Here is a 23618-nt window from a genome sequence, read left to right as displayed (position 1 = left end):
TTTAAAAATGTAGATGTTACAATGATTCATGGTGTATTTTTTGTAAATTTGGGTCCCGGGGAGACACCAAATTTCTCTTTTGGGTCTTGAGCTGAAAAAGTTTGGGAACCACTGCACTAGATGATGAGGAGTGGGACCGAATTTGTAATTATTAAACTATGTCATGTGATGTGGGGTGCGATCAAGATTATGTATCGTTTTTATTGATTGTTATAACTTTGTTTGAAAAGAAACACCAAATTGTTGGAAATGTAAGACAGAGGATGGTCAATTACTTCATGTCCTATGGTCCTGTGGATAAGGTCCAGGAATTTTGGACTGGGATATATATAAAAGATATATAGTCGCAGCTTCCGCCTAACCCGGCCCACCTGCTTCTCGTTATGGTCGTCAGATTCATCTACCATGTAATCAATAATATAATAAAACCAGAGAGAGGCAGGGCAGTACAGCCCGACCAGGCTCCTCTCTTTACCCCATCTCTCTTAGTTATGCTGTTATAGTTTTAGAATGCCAAGGGATTTCCTTTGACACACTGAGCTCCTCTCTCCTTTATCTTTCCATTTGTGTGCATCCACGTCCCAGAAATGCTTGTTACTAACCTAGCTCTGGGGAGTCATTCCTCAGAGTCCTAATTTCTTTTCCCCCCAGCATGTTTCCTTGGATCAGGCAGGCTCCAAAATCATGGTTGCAGCTGTCGCCGTGGTCCTGCTACATGTCCTGCGATGCCCTGTTACACCCTGCTACGCTCTGCTGTGCCTTGTAATGCCCTGCAGTGCCCTGCTAGGCGATGAACTACTAAAAAACTACTATTTTTAGTCACTGTTCCATTATCTTTTACTGTGACTGTTATTGCCACTCCTCATTTCAACCCCAACCGGCCGTCAAACACCGCCTAAGAGCCTGGGTCTGTCCCAGGTTTCTCCCTAAAAAGGAGTTTTTCCTTGCCACTGTGGCTTGCTCTGGAGGAAACTATTAGAACTGTTGGGTCTTTGTAAATTATAGAGTGTGGTCTAGACCTACTCTATCTGTAAAGTGTCTCGAGATAACTCTTTTTATGAATTGATACTATAAATAAAATTGAATTAAAAATTGCATAATGTCTGATTGCAGGGACCCAGGATCCATTCGACCCCAGATTTGTTTTATTTGGGTCAATCCTAAGAGGGATGTACAATAAGAACCTGGGTCCAAACTAGTTTAATGATGGCCAGACAGATTCTTTGAGGATTAGAGGAATGAAGGGGTGCCATCAACCCAAGAATATGCTTGTGAGATGGCTGGGTGGCAGCATTTGAAAAAAATCATCTAAACGGTTTGCCAGATTAAATGTCTACATTAGAAAATGAGGAAAGTACCTTCTTTCTGGAGGGTTCCTAAGAAGTCATTTACTCTGTGTTATATTATGTTTTGGTGCCCCCATAAAGCCAAAAACTTTCAAGACAAGAATGTAATTGGCAGACTGCCATGAAATATACTGACCATGTCCATGCCAGAAAAGGAAATACTAATTTTGGGCTTGCTAACTTTTACATTTTTTATGAATAGACGTCTGCTCTTATGTCATGCACATTAAACAGACTCACTACAGAAGGTTCAAGTATTAATACTTTACATTATATAAACAAGTTAACCCTAACAATGAAAATCAATTCTACTTTTCAGATATCAGCATTTTCTATTGCAGGGAAAATTGATATATTATAAATGACCTATCTATTCTACTGTATAGTCAGAAACAAATGTGAGGAAATAACCACAAATGAATAAAAAAAAAAAAAAATCTAAAAGAAGAGTAGCCTACTGATACTGACACAGTATATCAAAGGCCGACCGAGTGTTTTCTTTATTATGTCTCCACCTCTGTATGGTTTTGGGTCAGAGAAAGTTAACTGTAACTACAACGGGCAGGGCGGAACTGCTGTTCGCAGTATGCCGAAGGAAGACGGAAAGTTAGACAGAGTTACAGTTTAACTAAATAGCTAAGTAACTTGTCAACATGTCAGTGTGCTAGGTGAAACCCCCGGTTTTTCGACTTTGCGACTTGTTTCTGGTTGTCTGGGAGGTGTTTGAACTTCCCTCACATTCTCCACAACGTATTTTCACGAAGGGAGGCGGCGGTGGAGCGCTCGGCAGCCATCTTTGGAGCTGGGCTGGGAGTGGGATTCGACTATTCTGGCACCCCAGATACTTCGAGGGTGGGGATTTTAACCTACAATTATTCGTAAATGTGCTCGTTATAATCGACTGACAGCGTCACGAACCGCAAGGATTCAGTGTTCGAAATTACTGCGCCGGGGATGAAACGGGAAGAATACTTTATAATCCCAAACTGTTTTGAATTACACGACATTCTCTACAGTGCTGAAACCTGGCCTGTCAGGAGAGGGTGAGTTTCAGCTAGCTAGCTAGCTAGCTAACTAACTGGCTAAGCTAACTTAGCAAACATCACATAGGTTAGCGTGCTAATTTAGTCGTTTCTTGTAAATGACTCTTGAAGTGGATTTAATTCCACATCATTCGAGTAGTCACTCAACTGTTTACGTTGGAAATACGTCGCGAATATTGCTCGGGTTGTTTGGTCATATGACACGTAATTTAGCTAACGTTAAGTTTGGTGTGTAGCTAGCTAACATGAACGTTACAGTCAGCGTTGGCTGGTTTAAGAGCTACTGAATAATTTGTTTGAGCACGCTTGAGAGTGCACTGCGGGTCTTTACCTTTCACACTTTGTTAGTTTGATTTACTTGAAACCGCTGTTGGAAAGTGACAACTTTCAGAAAATCCCACTAAGTGCTTTCTCTAATTTCACTTGTGTTGCAACTCCAATGAGGTAATACCCAGCCACAGGTAACTGATGATATTACGCAGCAGGTAGGGTTAAGGCTTGGCAACTAGTTTTAACTCGTATATCATAGGGTTTAGGCAAAAATTGGTCATTTGATAGTGGTTTAAAATTGTCAGAGTAATATCACTACTGTACAAGTGTCTATCCCTACATACAAACTGATTAGGCCCAATTGCCATCTTTCTCCATTCATGTAAAATGATTTAGGCCTGTAGATAAACATGCATCTCTGGTTTATGCTCTTTGACATACAGGTAAATATGATTGACACTATAGGATTATGTGTTGTGCTATGGATTGGAGTGCCATTAGGAAATGACTTAACCGAACAACATTACTGATAAACCGTGTAAGGTTACTGATTTTTAAAATGTGATGGCAATTGTATTTTGTAAAGAGAAATTAACTGTGTGATATGAGAGCTTCATAAACTGTCTTTTTACTGTGTCTGCAATTGTAATGGATGTCTGTAAGCATGCCCTTGCTGTTAAGTCAAGGCAGACGGATAATCACTAGTCAACATGCTCACCGGGGCCCCTTCCTAGCTCCCTATAGCTGTGCGAACAGGAAATGCTGAGAAATGCAGCCCAGTGAGGGCATACATTGGGAATTCCAGCCCTCCAGCTTTGTTGTCCTGTCCTGCTGCATTCTTGTGTGTGTGTGTGTGAGTGAGAGTGTGATGAAGGTATCAGTTATCATCACACTACTTTAGGGCTCACTGTCTACATTTGAAAATTCCATCACGAGATATGACAACAAAGCTCATTCATGAGCAACGATGTAGTAAAGAGAACAATGGCAATCAAGAGGCACAGTCCCACATGGTAATGAGGCTTTATTTTAGGGCTGTGGCTGCATCTGTGTGGAATAGTGAGTTGTTCAGTGTTGTTGTGAGACAAAAGATGTCTGCTTGAACTGGGGGCTGTTTCTCCCAGGCTGGGAAAGAAGTCTTGTGACTCTAGCGTCAGCTCTGCATCTGTTTGCAGCTGATCATCTGAGCCTAACAGACTCAGTAAACTATCTTCAGTGATCTTTTACAGTCTACATCTGTTTTACAGCAGTGAGTGAAGCTGTTATATTCTGTCAATTTCTGTAATTTTAAAGAATGACTTCATCCAAAAACCAAACACAGTATCCCACGTCTCTGTTTCCAGTCATGCAGGCAGTTTGGGTTTTTAATGGCGCGTTTAAGATCCGGTTCATCCACACCCATACTGTGAATATCTTCAGTATTTTTCACATTCAGAAGAAGAAAACTGTTAACAGCTCCTTTCAGTAATGATGATGATGATGATTATTTAGCGTACCTAGGACGTTATTTATATTAAAAAAGAAAAGCTTTTTAATTTTTTCAACACTGAACACCACTAGTAGCCATTTATGTAATTGGGTATAGGGGTTTTGTGATATATACAGTACAGGCCAAAAGTTTGGACACACCTTCTCATTCAATGCATTTCCTTTATTTTCATGACTATTTACGTTGTAGATTATTGCTGAAGGCATCAAAACTATGAATTAACATGTGGAATTATGTACTTGAAAAAAAGTGTGAAATTACTGAAAACATGTCTTATATTCTAGTTTCTTCAAAGAAGCCACCCTTTGCTTTTTTGATAGCGCTGCAAACCCTTGGTGTTCTTCATGAGGTCGTCACCTAAAATAGTTTTCACTTCACAGGTGGGCCTTGTCAGGGTTAATTAGTGGAATTTCGTGCCTTATCAGTGGGGTTGGGACCATCAGTTGTGTAGTGCAGAAGTCAGGTTGATACAAAGCCAACAGCCTATTGGACAACTGTTAGAATTGATATTATGGCAAGAACCAATTAGCTAAGTAAAGAGAAACAAGTGGCCATCATTACTTTAAAAAATGACGGTCAGTCTGTCCGTAAAATTGCGAAAACTTTGAATGTGTCCCCAAGTGCAGTCGCAAAAACCATCAAGCGCTACAACGAAGCTGGCTCACATGAGGACCGCCCCAGGAAAGGAAGACCAAGAGTCACCTCTGCTGCTGAAGATACGTTCCTCTGAGTCACCAGATTCAGAAATCGCAAGTTAACAGCAGCTCAGATTAGAGGCCAGATGAATATCACACAGAGTTCTAGCAGCAGACACATCTCTAGAACAACTGTTAACCCTCATGTTGTCCTTGGGTCAAATTGACCCATTTTCCTATATCAATATTCATTTTGACTACCCAGTTGTAATTACCCAAAATATGATTGATTCCCCACAACACTCTTTGGCAAGTACAAATCTCTACTTTCATTAGTTTTGGTGTGTCTAATTCAGTTTTATAGCAATTGAAAAATAAATGTAAGTGGTTTTGAAACAGTATTGAGTAAAAGTTGACATATTCCAGTCTGTGATTATCCATCAACATACATTCCTTTAATTTTAGTCCAAATAATTCCTAATGTCTGCTTTTCTAACTCAAACATGAGGTATAATTTACTATATATGAAATTAATTTACCACAAATTCTAAAAATAACTGTAGAGCTAGAGTTAATAATTTGGTGTCACGTAGTATTGAAGGAAAAAAAAAAGTGACCAACATTGGAAAAAAAGGACAAAAATATAAGAAAGTTAAAAGCATTGATTAAGCGTCAACAAAATTGTTGATTTTCAATTTTGATGAGAAGACAACACAAGGATTAAGAGGAGACTGCGCGAATTAAGGCCTTCTTTGACCAAGAAAGAGAGTGATGGAGTGCTGCGCTTCCACAGTCACCCTGAACCCAATCGAGATGGTTTGGGGAGAGCTGGACCGCAGAGTGAAGGCAAAAGGGCCGACAAGTGCTGAGCATCTCTGGGAACTCCTTCAAGACTGTTGGGAAACCATTTCAGGTGACTACGTCTTGAAGCTCATCAAGAGAATGCCAAGAGTGTGCAAAGCAGTAATCAGAGCAAAGGGTGGCTACTTTAAAGAAACTAGAATATAAGAACTGTTTTCAGTTATTTCACACTTTTTTGTACATCATTCCATATGTGTTCGTTCATAGTTTTGATACCTTCAGTGATAATCTACAATGTAAGTAGTCATGAAAATAAAGGAAACGCATTGAATGAGAAAGGGCATTTTGGGCATTTTTGACCTTTATTTATAGGACAGCTGGAGCCATTAAAGTGGAGAGAGAGAGAGGGGGGGAATGACATCCAGCAAAGGGCTGTAGGTCGGAGTCAAACCCAGCCCGCTGTGTCGAGGAGGGAACATATAAATATAAATATAAATATATATATATATATATGCATACGCACTGTGTGTGTGTATATATAATAGATATATGCCCGCTCCACCAACTGAGCTTTGTGGGCGCCCGTGTTTTGTGATTTTTGACAAACTGATCCTTTAATCGTGTAGGAAGGCTATATGGACAATGTTTGGTATGTTTGAGAATGCCTGTTTACCAAGTACCTACAGGTTTAACAAGTAGTCCCATCACTGGAATGCTTTGTTTCCATTCAGACATCGATCTCACAGTGAAGCAGTGTGTTGTTAAGTTGGTTTCTTTGTTAGAGCTGGAAACTGTCAGTTGCAAGAGGGTTTCGATGTAGCCTCCTCACATCTCTTGGTCTATATACCAGTCACTGACGGTGTGAGGAGAGTTGATCAAGACACAGCCCACTGGTTTCCTTACCGTGGTTGCTGTTACTATGGAAACGGGAGACTTTTCTCTTGCTACCTTCAGGATTTCCGACTTGCCATTTCTTTACATTTGCACCTGACATCATGGTTTAGTTCATGTTTTGCGTAGCCTTCTCTCACTCAGGTATATAGGCTCTGCTGTAGTATGTATGGACAGCCAGAGAGCCGTGTGATGTGTCACTTGCTTCAACTTGACTCTCACTGTAACAGCTTTATTAATATAGTGTAACATTACCTTACTATCATATTATACTTCTCTGCTGTCCATTCAGTATTAAAAATGAAGCCCTGTAATGTATATTGGGGGACACATAACTACATTAGGGTTAAACCCCTTTGCTGCTGTTTTTTTTTGTGTACTCATTCCTATTTTTCCTTGTACTTTTTAGCTCTGAACACACATGAGACCACTGTCCTGCAGATGAGCCATCGGTGGGGGCTTTCAAGTCGCTGTCGCAGACCCAGATAGTTCCTGGCGGCAGCGGCATTGCCCCCCCCCAACTCCCCATTATGCCCAACAGCAGTCGGGCGGGGAGCCTGAAGGACCCCGACGTTGCTGAGCTCTTCTTCAAGGAGGACCCAGAAAAGCTCTACTCAGATCTGCGTGAGATTGGACATGGCAGCTTTGGTGCTGTATATTTTGTGAGTATTTTGCATTATTAGGCTTTGGACCAAGCCTTAGACCATGTTCAGTCTGACATCAGAACTGTGTTTAAAAAAGAAAAGAAAAAACTGCCCCGTCATTCATTTCAGGGTGGGCACTGTGTGGCACATTGGGACAAATAGGGGTCTGGTCCAAAGAATAACATGTCAGAGCAGAAAGGTTAAGCCTGGCTCAGCTAATATAAACTATACAAGGGCATATGTCTGGTATAGCACTGTGTAACGTGAAGGGCACAATTCCATTTTTCCAAGATTGTAAACTGCTAACAAAGAGAGAAAGCAAAAAGTGCAACATGAGTGTGTCAGCCTAGAAGTCTATTCAGAATGTGCTTGAAGGCCATTTGGATGATATTGGTAAATCGTTCAGTTTTGTTTCAGTATTCAGCAATGGGAGAGCGTTGTTCTAAAAGGCCTTTTAGACGCTTTCAAATATTTCATAATGATTCTTACAATGCACAACTGTTTTTTGTGACACTCAAGCCTATTATTTTGGACATACTTTTGCACAATGTGTTAGCTAAGATGGGTTATATAGTCTGTGGGATGTGGATATTATACCCAAGCAGTTAGAGGCAGAGAATTATATCACAAGACCCAATTTGTTGTTATAAAATGCCACAACAGCTACATTGCATTTGAATGTGGATCATGTTGTTGAGTCTCTAATACAGATTGTGTATGTCATGATGAGGTCACATACTGTGATTGTTGATTTTAATAATTATATAAGACATCATTTAAGATTTACAGGCAAATATTACATGATAAAATGAATAGGTTGCATGGTTATCTCAAAATACAGCTGGTACTACTACTTTAGCCCATGTAGCTTAAGTAACTGAACCAAACCATATCCTAGCGGTGATCTTGTGAAGTAAAGATGAGAATTGCACCAATATGTAATGTGCTTATCCTTCAGGCACGGGATGTGCGGACAAATGAGGTGGTGGCCATCAAGAAGATGTCTTACAGTGGAAAGCAGTCCACTGAGGTATGATAGCTTTCACTAGCCTATATCCTGTTAACAGGAAATTGGTAATAACATTTACTCATGAGTGTTTTTTTTGTTTGCTGGTTGTTGCTGTCCTCTAATTTGTTTTTACTATTTTCACAGAAATGGCAAGACATAATCAAAGAGGTGAAATTCCTGCAGAGAATACAACACCCAAACAGCATAGAGTACAAAGGCTGTTACCTGCGAGAGCACACGGCCTGGGTAAGATTCTACATGAGAGGCGGTGATGATGACTAAAATGTACTACCCACTGAGGGGAAAACAATTTCACACAAAACTCTTTGTTTTGTTGCAGCTGGTGATGGAGTATTGTCTGGGCTCTGCTTCTGATTTGTTAGAAGGTGAGTTGAAAATCCTTCTTTGTTCTGATCATTGCATGAGGCGGCATGACTACAAACGGAAACGGTAGTTTCAGTCATCTAGTTTATCCTTGTCACCTTTTTCTTGATTTGCATCGCTGACTGTATCCCTTCCAGTTCACAAGAAACCTCTGCAAGAAGTTGAAATAGCTGCAATTACCCATGGTGCTCTTCAAGGGTTGGCTTATCTTCACTCCCACAACATGATTCACCGGTGAGTGTTTGGGTGCATGCTGGACACTGCTTATGTGTCCAGGCATTCTGTTTTCTGTGTGGAGCTGGAATCATTTCCTCTTGTGTGTTTGACAGAGATATCAAGGCGGGGAACGTCTTGCTGACGGAGCCGGGGCAGGTAAAACTAGCGGATTTTGGCTCTGCCTCCATCGCCTGTCCTGCCAACTCCTTTGTTGGGACTCCATATTGGTGCGCTACAAAACATTTACGTTAAAGTTTTCTGTTTGATCAAACTCCCCATTAAATTGTTATTCATTGTCATATTCTCATTGTGCTGAATGTGTTTGTTTTCTCAGGATGGCCCCAGAAGTAATTTTAGCTATGGATGAGGGCCAGTATGATGGAAAGGTGGACATTTGGTCTTTGGGAATAACCTGCATTGAATTAGGTACGGCCCCCGTTGTATATGGCCTGTTTTCACATCTACCTTTTAGCTTTGTTGTTACATTGCTTGCATCCACATCCATTTTTCTTTTTTTACACTTTTACTAACCTCTCATTGCAAGCAATAATTTTGCTCACTTATTCAGTCAATACTTGAATGACGTTGCTTTTTCTTTCTCTCTCTTATAATTTAATTTGTCTTCGCAACATCTGACGCCGTGATGTAACCCACTACTTGGTCTGTAGCTGAGAGGAAGCCTCCACTGTTCAACATGAATGCAATGAGTGCCTTATACCATATAGCACAGAATGAGAGCCCCATGCTGCAGTCTAGTGAATGGTGAGTTTAGAATGACATCAATAAGAGATTGTGTATTGTTTCTTAAACAAACTTGAGTCCGAAAAAATTACTACAATTCTATCCGTTTTCCACATTCTATCTCTCAACTTTAGGACGGATTATTTCCGAAACTTTGTAGATTCTTGCCTTCAGAAATTCCCCCAGGATAGGCCGAACTCTGAGGAGCTTTTAAAGGTAAGAATAAAAAAAAATGTTATGAGGGATTAAGTGTATAGTTTAGGAATAAACCCTTTTAGAAGTAGAGCTATAACCATATTAGAAGTCACAATTTTAATGCAAGTCTTTCCTGTGTTCTTCCTCTAGCATGCATTTGTCCAGCGTGAGCGACCAGAATCAGTTCTAATAGACCTGATAAGTCGGACTAAGGATGCAGTGCGGGAGCTTGACAATCTGCAGTATCGCAAAATGAAGAAGCTCTTGTTTCAGGAAGCCCATAATGGCCCCACAACGGAGGCACAAGATGAAGATGAGGTCTGTGATGGAACTGTTTTCAACTACAGCTAGGCAGCATTTCTTTTCCTTTTTTTTTGTATAATCTCTGTCGTGTCCAGTGTAGGGATGTTGTATATTCTAGTATTGTGTCGTTGGGGATGGCAGTAGCTCAGTCCATAGGGCATTGGGTTGGGAACTAGAGGGTCGCTGGTTCAATTCCCAGTACGGACCAAAGTACAGAGTGTTGATTGGTAGCTAGAGAGATGCCAGTTCACGCTGCCAGATGCCCTTGAGCAAGGCACTGTACCCCCCCTTTACTGTACACACTGTGTTTCAGGCCCATGCGTAGGGAATTCTAAGAAAACAGAATTTAAATTGTACTTTCCCAACAGGATTAATAAAAGTATAAATTATTATTATTCTACGTTATTATAGCGCTTTGTTGAATCCTTGTTACTGTCTGACGTGTGTGACCTTTTTAGGAGCCAGAACACAGCGTGGGTAGGACGGGTACAGTGAACAGTGTTGGGAGCAACCAATCCATACCCAGTATGTCAATCAGCGCCAGTTCACAGAGCAGCTCTGTCAACAGTCTAACTGATGCAGGCGATGACAAGAGCGAGGTGGACGTTGAGGGAGGCCACACAGTCATGTCCAACAGCTCGGTAATACACCTCAAACCGGTAAGATGTTCAGGTTACAGCCTGACCTTCAGATGGGATTTTTTCAAATGTATTATATGAATTCGTTGTTGTTATTATATGATCTATTTATTCATTTTAAATACAGCATGAGAGACATTTTATTGTTTTGCAGTATCTTCTTCTGCTGTTTACATGTTGGGTGCATTTTTGGCTATGCTTTAGGAGGAAGAGACGTATAAAGAAGAATCGGAGCCTAACACCCGGCCAACTGAGCCACAGTCCCCGCCTGTACACACTCCGCGGCCAAAACGGAACCGCGAACACTTTGCTACTATACGCACAGCCTCTGTGGTAATAACAGTTATTGTATTTGCAGATCAAATAAGAAGATGGATAAAATGACTGTGTGTGTGTAAATAGCTGCTGGACATCCAAAATCTTTTGAAGAATTGTCCTTGTGATCCCTGATGCCTTTGCTTTAAGGCTAGAAGTAGTTCTTGATCCAGCTTGAAACCTTTTAAGCCCTTGTATATGCACTTTAAAAGATAGTTCTTCATTTCCTTCATATTGTCTTAAAACCTTACAAGACATGGAAGCCTCCTAGAGGTATCGTTGTCTAAAACTTGTTCTTACCAACCAAAAAAATATGAAGAGAATTTGGGTCTTGTGTTTTCCAGCTCACTCGCCAGATTAAGGAGCATGAGCAGGATTCTGAGTTAAGGGAGCAGATAATGGGCTACAAGCGCATGAGACGGCAGCACCAGAAACAGCTGATGGCTCTGGAAAACAAGCTGAAGGCTGAGATGGATGAGCACAGACTCCGCCTGGACAAGGAGCTGGAGAACCAGAGGAATAGCTTTGCCCAGGAGATGGAGAAACTGATCAAGAAGCACCAGGCGTCCATGGAGAAAGATGTATGCTTTCAGCTCATTTCTGTGTTCACCTAAGATTTACAAAATGCCTGGAGTAAACTGATTATTATGTACATTTCTCCATTAGGCAAAAACCTTTTCCAACGATGAAAAGAAGTTCCAGCAACATATTCAGAGTCAGCAGAAGAAAGAGCTCAACAGCTTCCTTGAATCCCAGAAACGGGAATACAAACTTCGCAAGGAACAACTCAAAGAGGTAGGGAGATCCACGCCTTCTTTAGTGGAAAAACGCCATAATGTATGGGACGTTGTGGCGTTTTTACATTGCATAGTACCTCCTCGACTCTACTTGCGTGTTTTGGTTTTCCATTATGAAAAAAGTCCGTGGTACCTGGTGCTAACAGGGACTTTTTTTTTTTAGTACCAACGCAATACCAAAAAAGGTGACGTGGAAACCTGCAGGCTAATTGGTTGGAGCATCACTATTCACTGCGTCATCATTGCTAGCGATAGACGGGGGTGTCCTGAACAGACTTGCCACGTTTAAGTAGTTCAGCCAGGGTTTTATTTATTTTTATTATTTTTTAAGCTGCCTCCAGCTTCTTTTGAAACAAAAGTTGTCTTCTGGCCAAAGTACTGGCCAAATGAAGCTTCGTGAACCTGTGTCTTTAATTCCTGAGCCCACTAGATGGCACTCTTAGGTTTAATAGAAAGGCCCTATGGCATTGCAATTCAGTGTATTGTCTACCAATTGTTGCACAGAGAGCACCATCTAGTGGGATCAGGAAATAAAGACACTGGTTCACAAAGCTTCATTTGGCCTTCACTAGCAGCAGCCGCATGCCGAGAGTAAAAAACAACACACCTTCGACGTTCTTTGTGTGTGTGTGTAGCGTTAGGTCACAGCAGTTTCCTGCTATGACGACCAGCCACTCTCGCTTCACTTATGAGGCGGTACTAATCTGCAATGAAAAAGGAGGACGGGGCACCGCGGTTAAGACGATTCGAGTAGATACCATGTAATGGAAAAACGCCATTAGTCTCTGTTTACTTGCAATCAGCAAATGGACATCAGTCTGTACCATGGAAGTCTGTTTTACAAGTGACCTGCAATCTTTCTTCTGTTTAGGAGTTGAATGAAAACCAGTCAACACCCAAGAAAGAAAAGCAGGAGTGGTTGTCCAAGCAGAAGGAGAACTTCCAACACTTCCAAGCTGAGGAAGAGGCCAACTTGCAGCGCCGACAGAGGCAGTATCTGGACCTGGAGTGCCGCAGGTTCAAACGGAGGATCTTGATCGCCCGCCACAATATTGAACAGGACTTAGTGCGTGAGGTCAGCACTCTGTCTCTTTGTACATTGTACAGCTGGGTCTCTCTCAAATGTTACAAACATTAATGAATTGATTAACAAACTAAAATTGGGATATCTTTGGAGCGTGACAGTCTCATCTCTTTGTCTCACCACATGCACACAATTAGGAGCTAAACAAGCGTCAGACCCAGAAGGACTTGGAACATGCCATGCTTCTTCGGCACCATGAGTCCATGCAAGAACTGGAGTTCCGCCAGGTCAGCACCATCCAAAAGACCAGGGCGGAGCTCATCCGTCTGCAGCACCAGACGGAGCTCACCAATCAGCAGGAGTACAACAAGAGGAGGGAGAGGGAACTTCGACGCAAACATGTTATGGAGGTTCGCCAGCAGCCCAAGAGCCTCAAGGTGAGAACTCGGCTTGTGCGCATGCATGTTCATTGAATAGTCAATAGATACTCTCTTTTCAATAATAATAAAATGTTGCTCTGGGTACTTGTTTTATATGCAATGGGGGTGGGAATCTTTGGGCACCTCACGATTCGATTTCAGAAGTCAATAATTCGATTCTAAACAGATTATTGATGCATCTCTTTTATGTACACTTCAATGCATTAATTTAAAATGCATATAAATCTGAGTTTGTTAGATTTTGACATATGCAGTATTTGTCACACAAGTTTTAATGCAATTTTTTTTGTCTACTGGGGTTTTTATTTTGTAGTCATTCCATACTTAAGCCTTAAACATGCTTGTGGAAGTCACCTTCTCTCGCAGTGATCTTCCATGTCAGAGGCTCAGTCATGTTTAAAGGTGGAGAACATGAAACATGAGGTGGTCAGATGTAAGGTCATAAAGTAGAAGAACAGCCTATATGTGTTTTGCATAATTAATTTATGCATGTCTTATTAGATCATATGATACAAAACTTAATTTTTTTTTCTCCTTTTGGCCAGTGTTTTTTTTTCTGCACTCTTGCCTAAATTCTAAGTTGTTGTCCATTATCCAATCCTCTTTCAGTCACGCTGATTCCTGATTCCATGTCTGGAGACAGTAACTTTTTATAATACATTTAAAACAATATATATATATATATATATATATATATATATATATATATACTACCGTTCAAAAGTTTGGGGTCACATTGAAATGTCCTTATTTTTGAAGGAAAAGCACTGTACTTTTCAATGAAGATAACTTTAAACTAGTCATAACTTTGAAGAAATACACTCTATACATTGCTAATGTGGTAAATGACTATTCTAGCTGCAAATGTCTGGTTTTTGGTGCAATATCTACATAGGTGTATAGAACCCATTTCCAGCAACTATCACTCCAGTGTTCTAATGGTACAATGTGTTTGCTCATTGGCTCAGAAGGCTAATTGATGATTAGAAAACCCTTGTGCAATCATGTTCACACATCTGAAAACAGTTTAGGTCGTTACAGAAGCTACAAAACTGACCTTCCTTTGAGCAGATTGAGTTTCTGGAGCATCACATTTGGGGGGTCAATTAAACGCTCAAAATGGCCAGAAAAAGAGAACTTTCATCTGAAACTCGACAGTCTATTCTTGTCCTTAGAAATGAAGGCTATTCCATGCGAGACATTGCTAAGAAATTGAAGATTTCCTACAACGGTGTGTACTACTCCCTTCAGAGGACAGCACAAACAGGCTCTAACCAGAGTAGAAAAAGAAGTGGGAGGCCTCGTTGCACAACGGAGCAAGAAGATAAGTACATTAGAGTCTCTAGTTTGAGAAACAGACGCCTCACAAGTCCCCAACTGGCATCTTCATTAAATAGTACCCGCAAAACACCAGTGTCAACATCTACAGTGAAGAGGCGGCTGCGGAATTCTGGGCTTCAGGGCAGAGTGGCAAAGAAAAAGCCATATCTGAGATTGGCCAATAAAAGAAAAAGATTAAGATGGGCAAAAGAACACAGACATTGGACAGAGGAAGACTGGAAAAATGTGTTGTGGACGGATGAATCCAAGTTTGAGGTGTTTGGATCACAAAAAAGAACACTTGTGAGACGCAGAACAAATGAAAAGATGCTGGAAGAATGCCTGACGCCATCAGTTAAGCATGGTGGAGGTAATATGATGGTCTGGGGTTGCTTTGGTGCTGGTAAGGTGGGAGATTTGTACAGGGTAAAAGGGATTCTGAATAAGGAAGGCTATCACTCCATTTTGCAACGCCATGCCATACCCAGTGGACAGCGCTTGATTGGAGCCAATTTCATCCTACAACAGGACAATGACCCTAAACACACCTCCAAATTGTGCAAGACCTGTTTAGAGCAGAAGCAGGCAGCTGGTATTCTATCGGTAATGGAGTGGCCAGCGCAGTCACCAGATCTGAACCCCATTGAGCTGTTGTGGGAGCAGCTTGACCGTATGGTACGCAAGAAGTGCCCATCCAACCAATCCAACTTGTGGGAGCTGCTTCTGGAAGCGTGGGGTGCAATTTCTCCAGATTACCTCAACAAATTAACAGCTAGAATGCCAAAGGTCTGCAATGCTGGAATTGCTGCAAATGGAGGATTCTTTGACAAAAGCAAAGTTTGATGTAAAAAAAAATCTTATTTCAAATACAAATCATTATTTCTAACCTTGTCAATGTCTTGACTCTATTTTCTATTCATTTCACAACGTATGGTGGTGAATAAGTGTGACTTTTCAGGAAAACAAATTGTTTGGGTGACCCCAAACTTTTGAACGGTAGTGTATATATATGTGTGTGTATTTTCTTTGATGCATCATGATTCTTTCTAGAAGGATTCAATGCTTGATTCTGATCAGTTAATTGATTTATTAAAAATTATTTTTTATATATTTTTATGTACAGTAGGGAGAACAAGTATTTGATACACTGCCAATTTTTCAGGTTTTCCTACTTACAAAGCATGTAGGTCTGTAATTTTTATCAAAGGTACACTTTGACTTTGAGAGACGGAATCTAAACTAAAAATCCAGAAAATCATATTGTATGATTTTTAAATAATTTGCACATAAGTATTTACATCAGATAAGCAGAACTTATTATTTGGTACAGACACCTTGCAGTTCTAGAGATCATATGTTTCCTGTAGTTCTTGACCAGGTTCGCACACACTACAGCAGGGATTTTGGCCCACTCCTCCATACAGACCTTCTCCAGATCCTTCAGGTTTTGGTGTTGTCGCTGGGCAATACAGACTTTCACTCCCTCCAAAGATTTTCTATTGGTTTCAGGTCTGGAGACTGGCTAGGCCACTCCAGGACCTTGAGATGCTTCTTATGGAACCACTGCTTAATTGCCCTGGTTGTGTGTTTTGGGTTGTTCTGGTCATGCGGGAAGACCCAGCCACGACCCATCTTTAGTACTCTTACTGAGGGAAGGAGGTTGTTGGCCAAGATCTGGCGATACATGGCCCCATCCATCCTCCCCTCATAACGATGCAGTCGTCCCGTCCCCTTTGCAGAAAAGCATCCCCAAAGAAAGATGTTTCCACCTCCATGCTTCATGGTTGGGACGGTGTTTTGACCAAAATGTGGAATTTGACCAAAAAGCTCTATTTCTACCTCAGACCACTTGACCTTCTCCCATTCCTCCTCTGGATCATCCAGATGGTCATTGGCTAATTTAAGACGGGCCTGGACGTGCGCTGGCTTGAGCAGGGGGACCTTGCGTGTGCTGCAGGATTTTAATCCATGGCGGTGTAGTGTGTTACTAATGGTTTTCTTTGAGACTGTGGTCCCAGCTCTCTTCAGGTCATTGACCAGGTCCTGCCGTGTAGTTCTGGGCTGATCCCTTACCTTATGATAATTGATGCCCCATAAGGTGAGATCTTGCATGGAGCCCCAGACCGAGGGAGATTGACCATCATCTTGAACTTCTTCCATTTTCTTATAATTGCGCCAACAGTTGTTTCCTTCTCACCAAGCTGCTTGCCTATTGTCCTGTAGCCCACCTCAGCCTTGTGCAGGTCTACAATGTTATCCCTGTTGTCCTTACACAGCTCTGTGGTCTTGGCCAATGGGGACAGGTTGGAGTTTAATTGAGTGTGTGGACAGGTGTCTTTTATACAGCTAACAAGTTCATACAGATGCAGTTAATACAGATAATGAGTGGAGAACAGGAGGACTTCTTAAAGAAAAACTTAACAGTTCTGTGAGAGATGGAATTCTTACTGGTTGGTAGGTGATCAAATACTTATGTCATGCAATAAAATGCAAATTAATTATTTTAAAATCATTCAATGTGATTTTTGTTTTAGAGTCCATCTCTCACAGTTGAAGTGTACGAGTGTACGAGGCAGACCTATTTTTCATCTTGAATAAGCCAAGGTGTGCTCTAATACTGATCCATAGAATTTAGAGTATAAGGACTGCATCAAAGTAATGATTATGTTGCTTGTTCCTTCTCTTTGGTTAGGCAAATGGGTTTAAAATGGAATGATGAATAGAAGCGGACCCATGTTGCCTTAACCATGTGTTCTGGTTTTCTTGTTCTAATTGCTTGGTCTCAAGCCCAAAAATATTAAGATTGTACAGATCTAATGTAGATGTTTCATGTTTTCTGTTGGCAGGGTTGGTAACTATTTCCAATATACACTTTTTATATATTGTTTGAAATGGTCTTTACACCCTGACAGCAAGAGCTTTGAAAAAGGAGCAAAGTCCCACCGATCACTGCCTCGCAGTCCGCTTGGGATGAAGCAGTGAAGTCCCTCCTTCCCCCACTGCGCTTACTCTACCCCTCCGGTGTACGAGCCTGAGGTCAATGCGCGTCGTCGCTGCATTGCTAACAGTAGACATGTTTGTTTTAAACATTTAGTATGATAACATTAGGTGCTAGCTTGCCTGTGAATGAGACGTGAAGTTAAATTGTGGTCCTTTCTTCGCTCTGCCCTGAAGCTGCGACACATGCACATCTGTGTCTGTGTGTGGGGCGGAGCCCTGAGGCCAAGGGGAGGAGTTACACAGAGCCCTGAGGAGATGCCGCTTTCAAATCTTGCTAGCTTTTCAACTTTACCAACCCTGCCTTTTAATGTTTGCTTTTAAATATAGAAATACATAATTACATCAATTTATTTTTCCCTCTATAACATAGTCCAAAGAGCTACAGATCAAGAAGCAGTTCCAGGACACATGTAAGATCCAGACCAGGCAGTACAAAGCACTAAGAAACCATCTGTTGGAGACCACGCCAAAGTCAGAGCACAAGGCTGTCCTTAAACGGCTGAAGCAGGAGCAGCACCGCAAACTTGCCATCCTGGCAGAGCAGTATGACCACTCCATCAATGAGATGCTTTCCACACAGGCGGTGAGTCTGGGAATGCCAGGAATGTAGAACATTTTTAAAATAAAACCATGAAATTGCCACACAAGTTTTTACATTTTGCCCAATTTGATTATGGTTGTTTTTTATGATTTACTTGTTTGATCCTGATCCTGATCTGTCTGTCCCTAGCTTCGTCTGGACGAGACTCAGGAGGCTCAGTGCCAAGGCCTACGAATGCAGCTACAGCAAGAGCTGGAGCTTCTCAACGCTTACCAGAGCAAGATCAAAATGCAGACTGATGCCCAGCACGAGCGCGAGAGGAAGGACCTGGAGCAGAGGGTGTCACTCCGAAGGGCCCTACTGGAACAGAAGGTTTGAAATTATTGTCACGTGGAGATTTATATTTGTCTCCATTGTCATTGCAAGCACCGGCGTTTACTAATAACATTAACGATGGCTCTGTTCCATTCACGTGCCATTGCACATTACCAGGACCATGAGACTGAAGCCAATAAATGAAATTCAGCCATCCTTAATTTTATTATGTACACTGTGAAGTAGAGAAAGGGATGGCCAGATTAAGCTTTGTGAACCAGTGTCTTTATTTTTCAGAGCCCACTAGATGGCGCTCGCTGTTCAACGAAGTGTTGAGAATACACTGAATTGCAACGCCATAGGCCTTTCTCTTAAAACCAAGAGCGCCATCTAGTGGGCTCAGAAAATAAAGACACTGGTTTACGAAGCTTCATTTGGCCATCACTAAGTAGAGATGTACCGATTTTGATACCTGAACTTGCGTATCGGCTGATACTGAGTACCAATCAGATACCAGTGTGATTAAAATGTATATATTATTTTTTACAGCTGTATACTACTAACCCTGTATGTGATATCAAGGTATGCATTGTATGACAGTGTTGTATGGCCTTGCTCAAATTAAACCCTTTGTAAAGCATGAACAAATACATACAGAGAGGGCGCCCAGATAGCTCAGTTTTTAGAGCGGGCACCCATGTATAGAGGTCTACTCCTCGGCGCAGCGGGCCCGGGTTCATCTCCGACCTGCGGCTGTTGCATGTCATTCCCCCCACCTCTCTCCTCTTTTTATTTCTTCAGCTCTCTTGTCAATAGCGGCCTTAAAAATGCCCCCCCCCCCCCCCCCCCCCAAAAAAAGAAATGCATACAGAGAATGAATGCCATAGAACCTTCTGAACTATCTTTTGTCATCTAGTTTGACAGTCATCAGCAGAATAATAACTCTTATAAAGAACTTTACAGTGTATTTATTATTTTTTTAAGTCTAAATTACGTGGTATCGGATCATGCGTAGACTTTAGTGCTCGTCGATGCCCATACCAGCGATTTAGGTCGTATCAGAGGCATTTCCGGTACTGGTATCGGAACTACTCTACTGTGAAGCACATATATATATCTATATTATATATATATATATAGATATATATATATATATATATATATATATATATATATGTTATTTTACCATGTTTTTTTTGTTTGTTTTTATATAGATTGAGGAAGAGATGTTATCCCTGCAGAATGAACGCTTGGAGCGAATCCGGAGCCTGCTGGAACGTCAAGCCCGAGAAGTTGAGGCTTTTGACTCCGAGAGTATGCGCCTGGGCTTCAGCAACATGGTGCTAGCAAACATCTCCCCAGAGGGCCTCAGCCACAGCTTTCCAGGGGCTCCAGCAAGTTGGAGTCACCATCAGCAGCAGCAGCAGCGGCCATCCGGGAGCTCTCCAGGGTCCCACTGGGGCAGTGTTGGTTCGGCCGCAGGGGCGAGCCACCATGGCAGCCATCACAACTATCACTCCAGTCCGGGAGGGGCACCTATGCAGCAATGCTGGGGGCAGGGCATGCAGGGAGGTGGGGTTCCATCACCGTGGGGCCACCCATCGGCAGGAGCCCTGTCCCGTAGCAGTGGAGGTGTACAGAACAGCCCCCAAGCAATGGGGAGGACACCCTCAGGAGGGCGCAGTGAGCAGAGCATGAGCAGGAGTACCAGTGTCACCTCTCAAATATCTAACGGGTCACACCTCTCCTACACATAGATCCCCCATCAGCCCTGGTGTTGGAATTTGAGCGTGGAGAATGTAGAATCCAGTAACCCCCCCCGTACAGATGTGGATGTGCGATGAATTAAATGTTGCTCAGGTCGAAAAGGGCCCACAAAAAGACGCAGCCCATCCTCACGGCAGTTTATCGGCACACGTACAGATCCTTAAATTTATGTTACATAAGCAATTTGAGTGTCAACACAAAATAGTCCCATTTGCTTTTATTTACAGCTCGCTCCTGCTAAAGTTTTAAAATATATGTTTTGTGCTATCCACAGCCATTGCTCTCATTTTGCACATGAAACACTGTTGAAACGCCTTTGACGTGTGTTAACAATGTCCTAAGAAATGTGGCATCAAACAATCACGGTATTCTCATTTCATTTAGGAGCCCCTCTCTTTCACTCACCCGATTCCTATTCATTCACACACTGGTCAGTTTTGCTGGCGATTGTTAAAACCGCAGCAGACCAGACTAAAGCTGCTTTGCTGTTGTGATGCCAGCCTGCTGTAATGGTCCTTGTGAGAAATGAGATGCCTCCTTCTACTCAGTAGTTTTATTTCACCTGATTTCCTGGTCATCAGCCAAAATGAGACTTCAGCAAATTCAGAGCCAAATAACCTAATGTTAGCAGTGTTAGTGCTCCAACACTACTACAGTGCCTTTTTAAACCTTTTTTGATTAAAAAAAATCTGTCTCAGATGTTTATAGTTTATTTTAAATTGTATCATTAGTGCCAGTGTATGTTTAGTTTGATTTTAGTTCCAGAGGTCCCGAATACTTTTCTCAGATTATTATATTCACTGTGTGTGCAGTAAAGTCTTATAAATGGTGAGGAATAGAAAATTGCTTTAGCAGTAACTATATATTGAGGTCTTTGGAGTTGTGGTACTCTAGGGGAGAACTTGGAAACCCCTGCGTTGCAGAGAATGTCCTTGGACACATTCACAGGCGGAATTGTGAGGGGGAAACAATTTGCGAGATTAATTTGAGATTAATTTGCCTTCAAAAACAATCCTAGTATTGATCTGTTGATTTTTATTAGTGCCTTTTTAAACTGCTGCCTTGTTCAAAGCACTTTATACAGCGGAATATGTGTAAAATTAAAACGTTACTTCTGTTTGCAAAGCACCTGGTGGAGGAGTGTTTTCATCGGTACGCATGTACTTAAGTTGAGGAGTCGAGCCAACCCGCGCTGTGATTTTTTTTTTTTTTTTTTTTTTTTTTCTTTCGTCGTGTAGCAATTTCACAAGTAGAGACAAGACCTAGTGTATGCAAACAGACAGTATGCAAGTGAAAGCATTTCCCCCCTTTCTGCAGCTTTTACTGTGTGTTGAAACTAAAGCTGCTCCTCCTCTCCTCCTCTGCGTTTCATGCTAGAGGATGTGAGGATGCTGCAGGCTTTTTAGTTATGTTTTTGAATACAGTTTCCATAGAACAAATTGAACTAAGTCTGCGGAGGAGAGTCTATTATGTGCAGCAGGTGGAAAGGTTAAGGCAATTATCATGACCATAACAGCAGGCTTGGCACCAACAAGAAAACTACAACACTGTTGAAAAATGTTGGGGCCCAGTTAAGTACACTAAAAGTAAGGTGCTATGTCATAATTGTTACACCATCTCATCGAGACCCAAAAACAAGGGTGACTGAATCAAGCACATGCTCACATGATGACAATATATTATAGATACATGTAAATGTAAAATTTGATTCAGCGCACTCTCTGGGAAAACAGCCAAAAACAAAAAAATGTGGCAAAAAAGCACTTAGGTATTCCTTTGATAGCTCAAGCAGTTCCTCTGATAATGTGTCTCTGCTCACTCCCTCCTCTCTGGTTTGTGGTTGAAATATCATTGGAGAAACACCCTTTAAACCCTGTAACAGCCTCTCTGTTCCACTTTGGCTTTCAATTTCTATATCCATACGGAGACTTTAACACATTATATTGAAAAGGCCATTAAAGTTAATGATCTAGAGATAATAACGATTTATGCTTCCTTGAAATACAAAGCTGGAGTTAAATGTGCATATGTGTATATTTTATTAAAGAAAACGTATAAAAACTAAACTCACATTTAAAGTAAAATAAATTCTAAAACTAACTTTATTTAACTGACAGACCACACTGATGTTAGCAAACCTTTCACTCTCAAAGTGGTTTTGAGTTGTCTGGACATAGCTCGATGAAAGATATTCTTGGTTTTGTGTACACAGACCGAATTTCTCATATGCATATGTTTGCTGTCATCTTCTTAAGTGGCACTTCTTTAGTCAGGCGGCCATTTCTGAGCTTTATCACGGCAAAATTTGTTCTCCACCACTGCACACGTTTGATAATTTGTCCCCATTCCACTCAGAATCAGAGCCACCTTTTCAGAGGCTGGCTCTTTCTGAATGTCATAATGTGATATATATCACATTTGAGGACACACAAAATGCTTTTTCTTAAATAGGTGGGATGTTGATTTTCCACGTGTATATATCCTATCCTTGAAAGTATGCATTATATGAAGTTACATATGGTTTAGTCCCAAAACTTAATTTTTTTTAATGCCAAGTAACTGGTTAAGTTACTGTAATACAGCAGGTTATATTTATCATTTCCTTTCTGATTTATGGATATTTGGTGAAGAAAAGGGGAATGTATTTATCATGATCAGAATCTTACCTTTAGTCAAAAGCCAAGGCCAAGTGTTTGAATGTCAGGCCAATCAAACCTCACCTCCATGCCAACCTTAAGTTTGTGTGCGCAACTTTTGTTCACTTTCATGTCAACGTTGTGTGTGAGGGCGTCTGGATACTGTTATCAATCATTGTCTGTTATGAGACCTCTCCACAACCCTGGATTTTATTTTATTTTATTTTATTTTTTGCTTTAACTTTGATGTCAAATTTTGTCCTACTGACTGAAAGCTTATGGGATACCGATTGAGAAACGGCAACAACAAAAAATGGCGATCCTTTCTGTGGTCAAACACTGTGCCATACCTGAGTTGCCAAGCCAACATGCCACTGCATTGTCTCATCTCCATGGTTCACCCATCAGTAGGCGGATGGCATGAAATGTATAAAAACAAGTTGGTTCTGCTCTAGGGGCCAAAGTGAAAAGGCTTGAAAAGATGTTGTGGTGACAGGCAAATTATGAAAGAGATTGCATTTCCTTGAAGATGTCAGTATTCTTCTTTGGCACATTACCACTACAACCCATAACCTGTATTAAAATGTATAGATGGTGGAACTTGTTATTGAATGTCAGAGATTATGAAGATACTACATAAGAGATGGTAAAGTACTAAACGTGGATTTAAATTGTGTACAAAAGATACATTAAACAGAATAAAAATAGGATCAAATTTACTATTTTGTTTGTATAATATTTACCATTGTGTTGGCAGAGGGATATTGAACAGAAATCAGCTGTAATAAAGTAATTTTAGTATAAGTGGCCTTGTGTTTTTTTTACGTCAAGTGTGCAACTCAAGGTTGCTATACGATG

The 23618-nt window shown here is 41.2% G+C and overlaps 1 protein-coding gene across 3 annotated transcripts; it reads left to right on the top strand.

The window, feature by feature from the left end:
* Positions 1-1887: 1887 nt before the first annotated feature.
* Positions 1888-23564, top strand: taok1a (TAO kinase 1a). 3 transcript variants are annotated; one of them, XM_032509693.1, is made up of 20 exons: positions 1888-2198; positions 6885-7137; positions 8078-8149; positions 8273-8374; positions 8469-8514; positions 8650-8746; positions 8842-8955; positions 9063-9154; positions 9397-9490; positions 9604-9685; positions 9815-9982; positions 10426-10626; positions 10810-10938; positions 11265-11501; positions 11587-11715; positions 12589-12792; positions 12939-13178; positions 17872-18084; positions 18232-18414; positions 19572-23564. In XM_032509693.1, exons 2-20 carry the CDS (start codon positions 7006-7008, stop codon positions 20112-20114), a joined length of 3078 nt encoding a protein of 1025 aa, XP_032365584.1. In that variant the 5' UTR covers positions 1888-2198; positions 6885-7005; the 3' UTR covers positions 20115-23564. The 3 variants fall into 3 exon arrangements, with proteins under 3 accessions (XP_032365584.1, XP_032365586.1, XP_032365583.1); XM_032509695.1 differs by having other exon boundaries at positions 1888-2389; positions 10813-10938; XM_032509692.1 differs by having other exon boundaries at positions 1888-2389.
* The last annotated feature ends 54 nt before the right edge of the window (positions 23565-23618 follow it).

Source organism: Etheostoma spectabile, chromosome 3, assembly GCF_008692095.1.
Source record: "Etheostoma spectabile isolate EspeVRDwgs_2016 chromosome 3, UIUC_Espe_1.0, whole genome shotgun sequence".
Classification (NCBI taxonomy): domain Eukaryota; kingdom Metazoa; phylum Chordata; class Actinopteri; order Perciformes; family Percidae; genus Etheostoma; species Etheostoma spectabile.
Note: the sequence above shows the minus strand (reverse complement) of the source record. Positions and strands in the feature narration are given on the sequence as shown.

What these genes read in the sequence shown, in the direction of transcription:
- taok1a (XM_032509693.1), top strand. Translation starts at nt 7,006, where the DNA reads ATGCCCAACAGCAGTCGGGCGGGGAGCCTGAAGGACCCCGACGTTGCT. An exon ending in AATAACCTGCATTGAATTAG is followed by an intron (nt 9,155 to 9,396) that starts GTACGGCCCCCG and finishes CTTGGTCTGTAG; the next exon opens with CTGAGAGGAAGCCTCCACTG. An exon ending in ACTCTGAGGAGCTTTTAAAG is followed by an intron (nt 9,686 to 9,814) that starts GTAAGAATAAAA and finishes TTCTTCCTCTAG; the next exon opens with CATGCATTTGTCCAGCGTGA.